Raw genomic sequence first — 10,233 nt, 5'->3', positions numbered from 1 at the left:
GCCTACACACTTTTGCCACGGGGCCTCCCGAATACTTGACATCGGTATTTCAAGATCTTTGGATGCTAATTGTCATATCGAAGTACTGGAGGAGTTAAACTCAGATCATAAGCCGGTTCTGTTCTTTATTGAAAACATGTTTTTCGAATCTCCACCCCCAGTGATAACGATGACAAACTGGACTCAATTCCGTCATGAAATGGAAAACTATTCCCTCAATAGCCCCATAAACTCAATAGAAGACCTTAATAACACCATAGAAATAGTCACTTCAAAAATCCAAGACTCAATCTCCAATAACTCATCCATAAAATCCATCAGCGCCAAGAACTATTTTATACTCCCAAGGTTCATTAGAAACCTAATTAAAAACAAAAATAGACTACGAAAAAGGGCCCTTCGAACAAACGACCCCGCACTGAAGAGAGCAGCAAACCTTCAAACCAATGTCATAAGAAAATTGGTTCGCGAATTCAAAAACCACAAATGGAACGAATTTCTAATGAGCTTCGAAACTGGTGATAAAGCCTTCTGGAATATCAGCAAATATTTCAGACTGAAAAACAAGATTCAAATTCCACCAATACACGGTCCCAATGGGCTCAAATTCGCTGATGAGGATAAAGCCGAAGAATTTGCAAACTCCCTCGAGTCACAATTCTTAGATAACCATGACATTTCTGATGATGTAGACGAAGAAGAATTAATTGGAGAAAGAGCGGAAGCCATTTTGAGCAGAATCCCTGATTCACCTATCTCGCCGTGCAGCGTCGAAGAACTGCAAGCCATTATCTACTCTATCAAAACAAAATCGGCTCCAGGTGCTGATAAAATTAGTAACCGCTGTATCAAAAATCTGCCTGTAGCATCAATCATCATAATTAATAATATAATCAATGCCATGCTACAGTTAGGTAAATTTCCAGATAAATGGAAAGAAGCATTAGTAATTGTGCTCCCGAAACCCAACAAGAACCACACATTCCCGCAAAACTGGCGACCTATCAGCCTACTTCCAGTTATGGGGAAACTAGCTGAAAGAGTCATTCTAAATAGACTGCAGACCGAAACAAATCGCCTAAAACTTATACCGGACGAACAATTCGGCTTCAAAGCCAACCATTCGACCGATCTACAACTGGCAAGAGTGACACAATACATCCAATCTGCACTTAGAGAAAATAAATCGACGGGCATGATAATATTTGATGTTGAGAAAGCGTTTGATAAAGTTTGGCACGATGGCCTCATCTCTAAAATGTACGACCTAAATCTACCTCTCAACATCATCAAAATCATTGGTAGCTTCATGCATAAAAGACAATTCAGAGTCAAAATCAATAATCATCTATCAACCCCCAGATTTATTGAAGCAGGGGTGCCTCAAGGCTCTCCATTGTCTCCAGCCCTATACAATCTCTTCACTTCCGACATTCCAAAGCTAGAACCATCTAAACTAGCCCTATATGCAGATGATACCTGTATATTCTATGCTGATAAAAATACTTTAAACGTCAGTAACACATTACAGGAACATGTTGACTGTGTCACTTCTTACTTCCAAAAATGGAAAATTAAAATTAATAACGATAAAACGAAGGCAATTTTCATAACCAGAAAACGGTGGCAATATCCACCAAAATTAAAAGTAAATGACACCGATATAGACTGGGAAGACCACATCAAATACCTGGGGATTACATTTGACAAGAAATTCCAATGGAGCACGCACATATACAATCTAAGAAATAAAATCAACACAATGCTAAACCATTTACGACCGCTCTACAAAAACAAGGCTCTAAGTATCATAAATAAAAAGTTGCTTTATACCCAGATAATGCGTCCGGCGCTATCATATGGCTTCATTGCTTTCTCCAAAACTTCAAAAACTAACTTCAACAAACTTCAAACATGTCAAAATATAGCCATTAAAAAAATATTTAACATTCCCTGGTACATAAGAAATGTCGATATTCAAAGGGATCTAAAAATCACACCTATCAAACTATACATTAAAGACAGGGCTCTCAAATTATTCAAATCAATAGATGCACATGACAACACTTTATTGCAAAATCTACACCAACAACCTATTCACACTACAGGAAGATACGCGGACATCCGTACCATTATTAACTAAACTAAACAATAAAATTAATTGAGCACTCGTCATTTACCCAGTGGACATAATCTAGAAATGTCTACCACTATAATTGAGTCAAGGTATTAACTTTTACCGACTCGAACTCAATTTTCAACAACAAATCGACGATTAAAATTTAAAATCAGAAATCATGCCACCAAAAACTAGCGGAAAAGCAGCCAAAAAAGATGGAAAGGCTCAGAAAAATATAACCAAAAACGATAAGAAGAAGAAGCGCAGGAGGAAGGAGAGCTATGCTATCTACATTTATAAAGTGTTAAAGCAGGTCCACCCCGATACTGGTATATCATCGAAAGCCATGAGCATCATGAACAGCTTCGTGAATGACATATTCGAACGTATTGCTGCTGAGGCTTCGCGCTTAGCACACTACAATAAGCGCTCCACCATTACTAGTCGGGAGATTCAAACTGCTGTTCGTCTTTTACTTCCCGGTGAACTGGCTAAGCACGCAGTTAGTGAAGGAACAAAAGCTGTCACTAAGTATACTAGTTCCAAGTAAATTGCGTTATATCAAACAAACACCACTTATTCAAAAGGCCCTTTTCAGGGCCACAAAAATATTCAATTGAGTTGATAATTTATCTATATTATAAATATGTATAGAGCCCTGAAATTATTTACGAAAACTGACAGGCTTATCAACACCGCGTTATTGAATCTCAGAATGGTTACAAGCTCCTCGGGGAGGTATGCAGATCTGATAAAGTTATAAACAATAATCCAGACAAGGCGTAAAGAGGGGTTAAGAAGAAACCTCGTAGTTAATAGAAAGTAAAAGTGCTCAAGTGCACTGACTCAACTAGCCTCAACATAATAATAATATAAATATGATATATATTTTGTTTTTGATATTTCTTTTAAAAGGCTACTGATAGAAGAAAAAAATAAAAAAAAACTTTGACAGTCTCTTCATGAATTATCAGCTATCGTTTGGTTGTTAGTGAATAAATGATTCAATCAACAAATTAATTTCTGTCGGTTTTGAGGATCTTACAGTTTTTTAATCATGGATAATATAACCTGCTAAATAGAGTTAACTCTTGAATTAACGAGTCTTAATCCTTATCATCAGTCTTAGTACTATCATCGCTTTTAAATTGATATATTCTATATTTACATTCGTGCTTTAAATTTGAAAACATAAATATAGTATTTGTTCCTTGTCATTCATTCTATGATACCATACAATTTCATGGGATAGATAAGCTCTTTTACAACTCATTCCTTAAGCGTTCTTTTAGTAAGTTCAAGTCTTACATTATGGCTTCTGATGCTTTCTGCTTACAGCAAAAGAAAAATAAAATATATTGATTCAATTAAATGTTATGACGTGAAACATTCTATGTCTAATGATACACTATATGATACTAATAATAGTATACATATGATGCTAATATTATACATATTAATATATGTTATGCTACTTCTAATAGCAATGTCTATACTACATCTATATGATATAATTTATCATTATCTCTTTTCTTTGAATAAACTTACTATGCAACAATTGCATTTACATTTTGCTTATTTTATTTTCGTAGTCAAAAATAAGCAATTGAAAATAGTTAAGCAATTTCAAACCCTGGATAAGTCATGTCATTTATTTATCTCTTTTCTTTATATAATTTTGGTCCTGAAAAGGACCGATTTTTGTATATTTATAAAATTATATTGCTTCCAATCTTAAGCACGTTCTCCACGAATACGTCTAGCCAATTGAATATCTTTTGGCATAATTGTAACGCGTTTGGCATGAATTGCGCATAAGTTAGTATCTTCAAAAAGACCCACTAAGTATGCTTCGCTAGCTTCTTGAAGAGCCATTACAGCAGAACTCTGGAAACGTAAATCAGTTTTGAAATCTTGTGCAATTTCACGGACCAAACGCTGGAATGGCAATTTGCGAATCAAGAGCTCAGTACTCTTTTGGTAGCGACGAATTTCACGTAAAGCTACAGTTCCTGGACGATAACGATGTGGTTTTTTCACACCTCCAGTAGCTGGTGCACTTTTACGTGCGGCTTTGGTAGCCAATTGTTTTCGTGGTGCCTTACCACCAGTCGATTTACGAGCAGTTTGCTTTGTACGAGCCATAATTTATGAGATATGTTACAATATGGTATTTTAAAAAATAGCGCAATTGAATAGCTCAATTTTCTCATCATACCTGGATGTTCTGTTTCAACTATTCACATGTTTTAACATTCATTGTTTCTCATATTGCTTATTCTTTTTATTTTGTTTTCTTTTGTTTTGTTTTGTTTTACTCAATCTTTTTCATATCTTTCATAGTGCTTATGTTTTCTATAAATAGTCGTCAATCATCCGTCGTCACTTCATTTATTGTTTGAATTTGAATTCGAACGGTTCTACCATATCTATAAAAATTTAAATACAAAATGACAGGTCGTGGTAAAGGTGGCAAAGGATTAGGAAAAGGTGGTGCTAAGCGTCACCGCAAAGTTCTTCGTGATAACATCCAAGGTATTACGAAACCAGCTATCAGACGTTTAGCTCGCCGAGGCGGAGTTAAGCGTATTTCTGGTTTGATTTATGAAGAAACTCGTGGAGTATTGAAAGTATTTTTGGAAAATGTGATCCGTGATGCTGTTACATACACAGAACATGCCAAAAGGAAGACTGTTACAGCCATGGATGTCGTATATGCTTTAAAGAGACAAGGCCGTACCTTATACGGTTTTGGAGGTTAAGCAAATAATCAATTATTGATTTAATAATGCAATAATATATTGCCCAATGGTCCTTTTCAGGACCCAAATAATCTTACACTTAAAGAGATAAATTTACATATATATGTGTTGGTATTTTTCTAATATTATAAAAAAAATAAAATTTATTATTAGCTTGGTCGATTGATGTCTGTCGAGTATAATTGATAATTAAAATGATCAGTTTAACAGAGTCCAAAATATTTATTATTATAATTCTCAATTTCTTTGTTACATTAGCAGTATATATGTGGACTAGCTTCTTACGGGCTTAATTATAATTCTCATTCAATTTTTTTATAGAATAAGATAAATAGAACTGACGTATATAAGTAATTTGCGGACTGTTAGATATTGCAGTTTGAAGTTTCCACACAATGGTGTGAAAATTTTCTCCATTCATTCCTAAGAGGTGGTTTTAGTGAATTCAAATCTCACACTGAATCTGACTCTTAATCTTAATCCAAATCCAAGTGTTCAACAAGCAAAATGATTGCGGGGAAAATGAAAGTGAAAAAAATTCGTATATGAATTAAGTGAATTATGACAATATTATATAAAGAAAAGAAATAAAAGAACTTGTTATTGAAATAAATTAGAATATTTTAAAATTATCTTTAAGTAATTTGCAGCGTCTTGCAAGTGAGTACCGAGTGTGGTGTGTTAGTTATAAATTAACAAGTGTAATTAGAAGCATTATATAATAATAAATAAAATTAGCATAAACCACTATTTTTATTTATTTAAAATAGAATTTAAAAATGAAATTAAGTGAATAAAATATATACAAGTGAGTATTTCATCAAATAAATGACATATTTTGATATATAATATTTTATGGTCATTACTATAATAAATAAATAATTGGATATTAAATATAATAGAATAAGATAAATATTTATTAACTTAAGAATGATGTGAAGTATTGCACATAATGTCTAAATAAGAGAATATAATTTTTTTAAATGCATAAAGAATTTTTGTTTGCTTATTAGAGATTAAATTTATAGCGCATTACAGAATAAAAGAATCTCTTCATATTATTCATGAGGTATTATTAAAAGAAATGATCGTGCACTATGACAAGGTATATTGTGCCCATTACTCGGGTTAGAATGTTTCTCCAAGTCCGTTTTCTTTAATGAAAGACAATATAAAGTCCTAGTCTTGAATATTTATGATCCATGAAATACCCTCCTAGGTGTTTATTCCGTTTGTGCATCAGTGGACACTACCCAAGCACATGGTATACAGTTTCTCTCTTCTCTACAGTATCTGCAGTCTGAGTTGGATTGAATTCCTAACTTCGATAGGTGATTATTCAATCTTTAGTGACCGGTCATTAATAAACGCAATAGGTATACCATATACTAAAACATTTTATAAAATAAATAAATAAATAAATAAATAATGAATCTTCTTATCTTCTTTTTACACATATTTTGTAGCCCTAAAAAGGGCTGTTTTGATGAATTTAAAGTTTGATTTTTAAAATTATTTTTTTGCAGCAGTTTTCTTGACTGATGTTTTTTTAACGGCAGTTTTTTTAGGTTTTGCGGCCGCTTTAGCTTTTGTAGAAGTAGACTTTGGTTTAGCTGGCTTAGCCTTAACAGATCCAATCTTTTTAACACTTTTAACTTTAGCTTTCTCAGTTTTTTTCTTTTCAACACTCTTCTTAGCTGCCGCAGATTTTTTAGGTTTTTTCTCTCCAGATACCTTTGCCTTTGACTTTTTAGTACCTGCAGATGATGCAGTAACCTTCTTCTTCGTAACACCTGATGGCACCTTCTTTTTCTTACCCTCGACAGACGATTTAGGAGACTTAGCAGCAGCAGCTGATAATTTAAATGAACCAGATGCACCTTTTCCTTTTGTTTGTATCAATTTGCCATTAGCTACAGCAGTTTTCAAATATTTTTTAATAAATGGAGCCAATTTCTGGGCATCACATTTATATGTGGCACTTATATACTTTTTAATTGCCAACAATGAAGATCCGCTGCGTTCCTTCAAGTTCTTGATAGATGCATCAACCATTTGTTGTGTTGATGGAGCTGCAGAAGGTTTTTTTACTTTTGTTGCCTTTTTAACAGCAACTTTCTTTTCAGGAACGGCAGTTACCTCCTTTGGAGAATCTGTATTTGCAACGGCAACAGCTTCAGACATATTTGCTTTTTAATATTCCGTAATATTCTTACTTATGAATATTTTTTCGCATTTTTATGGTAGCTTAGCTCACTTTGTACGAAGCGCCGAGAAGAGCGCATTTATAAAAATTGTTCATTAATACATATTTCTACTGAGTTTGAAAAAATTTTTCAACATTTATTATTAATTTTAAATAGACCAAGTAAATTAAACACAATTATTTAAATCAAATTAAGTAAAGAAGATATTGAATATTTTATTACATTCATTTTTATACTAATTATAATTATATAAAATATATAAAAATTGGTTTAAACTTTAAATTTTGTAAATCTATAGTTGAACTTGTTAATAAATTAGAATATTTTAAAGTTATCTTTTGTATAATTTATATATTAAATTATTTATTAAATAGTTTATTCAATTCTCTGTTAAATTATATATATGGTTTTATATATTTCATATATTTATAAATGCAAATTTAATAAAACATGAGATGCATAAAAACGTCAGTTTTAACATTTTGAATGCTTATGTTTTATCCTATTTTGAAATATTAACTCAATTTATATAAAAGTTTAAAATTTCAAAGCACTAATAGAAATAATTATAAATAAATATATTGTATTTTAATTAGAATATAAGATTATCACTTTTAATTATATCAAATAGTGTCTATTTGAGATTAGATATCCATCCATAATGTTAACATGTTACATTGAATTCGTTTACTTTAAAATATGTTTTAAGATTTTCTATACGTATTATTTTTAAAATTTTATTACAAGTTTTAAATAATTTTTAATCATGTGAAAAATTATTATATATAAACGTTATTAATAACATATCAGCAATTAAATTTATAGTTTTCAATATCATTCGAATATAACAACTGTACGTATCCTACTTAATAGAATTCATAAAAAAAAATTATATCTACATACATGATTAAAAATATATAAGAATGAAATCATTTTACTTTTTCTTTTATAATTATAATTTAATCATTTAACTTTGACTATTATAAGTATTTTATTAAATATGTATATTTAAAAAAAATGTTCTTTTTATTACTTTATAATTAAAATAAAATTAAAATTAGATGTGCGTATTCTAACATTTTTATAAGGAGTGATATACGACATAAAATGTTAAAATTTAAGATGAATTTTTTTATAAACTAACATGGATATGGATAACATTTAAATAGATACTGAAGTATATATATAAACTTGCGGCTGCAATCTTCCATAGTCATTCCTAAGAGCTAGTTTTAGTAGGTTCAAGACTCACACAGTGGCTTCGGATGTTTTCCATCTACTGCCATAAATCTTTTATAAAATATAGAATATTTTATAAAACTAATTCAGATACAAATTTTAAAAACTCTACCTTTAAATAATTTATCTATAATAATAAATATTACAATACCAAAATATTGAAATAGTAACTATGATAATAATAGTAAACATTTAGGCCGTGTGCGAGTTCGAGTATATTTAGGGGAAATAGTCAATTATGTCGGTATGGCAGCGATTGTTGGTACATACCAGAATTTCTAATGAGATAAATTAGGTGTTACCATTTTGAAAATTTTATAAGATGTTTAGTAAATAAATAAATAAATTTTAAAACTTTTAAAAGAAAAATAATTATTTTTTATATGTTTCCTTCTTTATATTATGAATATTAATGTTTTTTAATAATTGTATCACATTTATTTAATAATAAATACAAATATTTGGCACAAAATTATTAATTTCTTGATTTCAAAAAGGTAATTATGAAACTTTATGCTATTGACCTGGCAACGTTATTTGTTTTGTACATTTTTATTAGTAACAAATATAATATTAATATTATTGTAACTTAGATTATACTACCTGCGAAGATTTATGTATCTATTTACTGATACGCGAATCTATGATAAATATTAAAAAATTCTTAATAATATAAAGGGTTAGGCGATTGAAGTGTTACAAATTACACAGAGATATGTTTGTCAAACTGATATTGCCAACTACGTCAAATTCATATGAATGACAGCTATTTATATTGTTTACAAATTACCACAAGCATTTGCGTCTAAGTTTTATAGAACTAATATTATTCGAAATGGAATTAAAAAATAAGTGTGATTGCATTATATTTGGTTGGAAAATTACAACTAGCTATTGTGCTTGAGCTCAAATATCTCAATGTGAATAAAATGTTTGTGTATCGTACCTTAAATCGTTATAATAGCTCAGGCAGAGTCACCAAATGCTATAGTGGTGGACGAAAAAAAAACAGCAACATTGCCTAAAATGGTTCGGAAAGTGAAGGCTCGACTTAAACGAAATCCACGTCGTAGTACTAATCAAATGGCCAAAGAACCGATAATATCTGAACGAAGCATCTGACGCATTTTCCAAAATAAGCTCAAGGTAAAGCTTTAAAAGTTCCAAGGCAAAAGATCTTGCACCAAAGCAACAAAAAGTTAGACTCGAATGAGCAAAGGAGTTGCTACGCTGGGCCAATTTGGAGAGCAAGTTGAGAACTAAAAAATAAGCCAGTTTCGATACGCTGAAGAAAGCTTTTATTCAGGAATAGGCCAAAATACTGGAAGATCACAGCCATAGTCAAGACAAAAGGTGGCCACATCAAGCTAGAGTGAATGGATTGTGAAATTTTAATTATTTTCACAAATTTTTGTAATTTGAATCAATAAAAAATAATGTGATCGCTTGAATAGGTAACACTTCAATTATCTAACCCTGAATAATAAACTTGCATTCTTAAAAAATAGTGGCACAGCGAACCTGATTTCTAGGAAGTCAATTGGAACGCATACATACTCGTATGTATAAAAACTGGTTGATACCTGCTGCCCAAAAACAAAAAAAAAAATTATTACTATGTAGCAAAACGCAGTGTTAAGTTATACACTAACAATGCTATGTATTTTATCTGTTATGTAGGCTGATTTACAATTTTCGAAGATTTCGATTTCATGAAGGTCTTCCAGGAATGTAACGGAACAGAAGGGCGAGGCAAGAAATGATTGATTGTTAAGTGTTTTAAAGTATGGCTTGTGTAAGTTAGTAGGGTAGGTATGATAGTATGTACAATATTTATATCAATTGATTTAATGAAATACATTTTCTTTAATAAAATAAATTTTGTCGTCCTGAAAAGGACGGATTA

The 10,233-nt window shown here is 31.0% G+C and overlaps 4 protein-coding genes across 4 annotated transcripts; 2 read left to right on the top strand and 2 right to left on the bottom strand.

Annotated features, from left to right (window-relative positions):
- Positions 1–2,282: 2,282 nt before the first annotated feature.
- On the top strand, positions 2,283–2,717 carry LOC119663909 (histone H2B). The gene has a single exon (XM_038073500.1). The coding sequence runs from the start codon at positions 2,298–2,300 to the stop codon at positions 2,667–2,669; it is 372 nt and encodes a 123-aa protein (XP_037929428.1). The 5' UTR covers positions 2,283–2,297; the 3' UTR covers positions 2,670–2,717.
- Positions 2,718–3,826: 1,109 nt separating this feature from the next.
- LOC119663907 (histone H3) lies at positions 3,827–4,327 on the bottom strand. Its single transcript, XM_038073498.1, has one exon. It carries the CDS (start codon positions 4,262–4,264, stop codon positions 3,854–3,856), a length of 411 nt encoding a protein of 136 aa, XP_037929426.1. The 5' UTR covers positions 4,265–4,327; the 3' UTR covers positions 3,827–3,853.
- A 242-nt stretch (positions 4,328–4,569) lies between these two features.
- LOC119663906 (histone H4) lies at positions 4,570–4,881 on the top strand. Its single transcript, XM_038073497.1, has one exon. It carries the CDS (start codon positions 4,570–4,572, stop codon positions 4,879–4,881), a length of 312 nt encoding a protein of 103 aa, XP_037929425.1.
- Positions 4,882–6,378: 1,497 nt separating this feature from the next.
- LOC119663908 (histone H1-like) lies at positions 6,379–7,115 on the bottom strand. Its single transcript, XM_038073499.1, has one exon. The coding sequence runs from the start codon at positions 7,063–7,065 to the stop codon at positions 6,394–6,396; it is 672 nt and encodes a 223-aa protein (XP_037929427.1). The 5' UTR covers positions 7,066–7,115; the 3' UTR covers positions 6,379–6,393.
- Between the last annotated feature and the right edge of the window lie 3,118 nt (positions 7,116–10,233).

This window comes from Teleopsis dalmanni, unplaced genomic scaffold (genome assembly GCF_002237135.1).
Source record: "Teleopsis dalmanni isolate 2A unplaced genomic scaffold, ASM223713v2 unscaffolded_contig_1098, whole genome shotgun sequence".
Classification (NCBI taxonomy): Eukaryota; Metazoa; Arthropoda; class Insecta; order Diptera; family Diopsidae; genus Teleopsis; species Teleopsis dalmanni.
Note: the sequence above shows the minus strand (reverse complement) of the source record. Positions and strands in the feature narration are given on the sequence as shown.

Coding starts and splice junctions, on each gene's coding strand:
- LOC119663909 (XM_038073500.1), top strand. CDS start 2,298: ATGCCACCAAAAACTAGCGGAAAAGCAGCCAAAAAAGATGGAAAGGCT.
- LOC119663906 (XM_038073497.1), top strand. CDS start 4,570: ATGACAGGTCGTGGTAAAGGTGGCAAAGGATTAGGAAAAGGTGGTGCT.
- LOC119663907 (XM_038073498.1), bottom strand. CDS start 4,264: ATGGCTCGTACAAAGCAAACTGCTCGTAAATCGACTGGTGGTAAGGCA.
- LOC119663908 (XM_038073499.1), bottom strand. CDS start 7,065: ATGTCTGAAGCTGTTGCCGTTGCAAATACAGATTCTCCAAAGGAGGTA.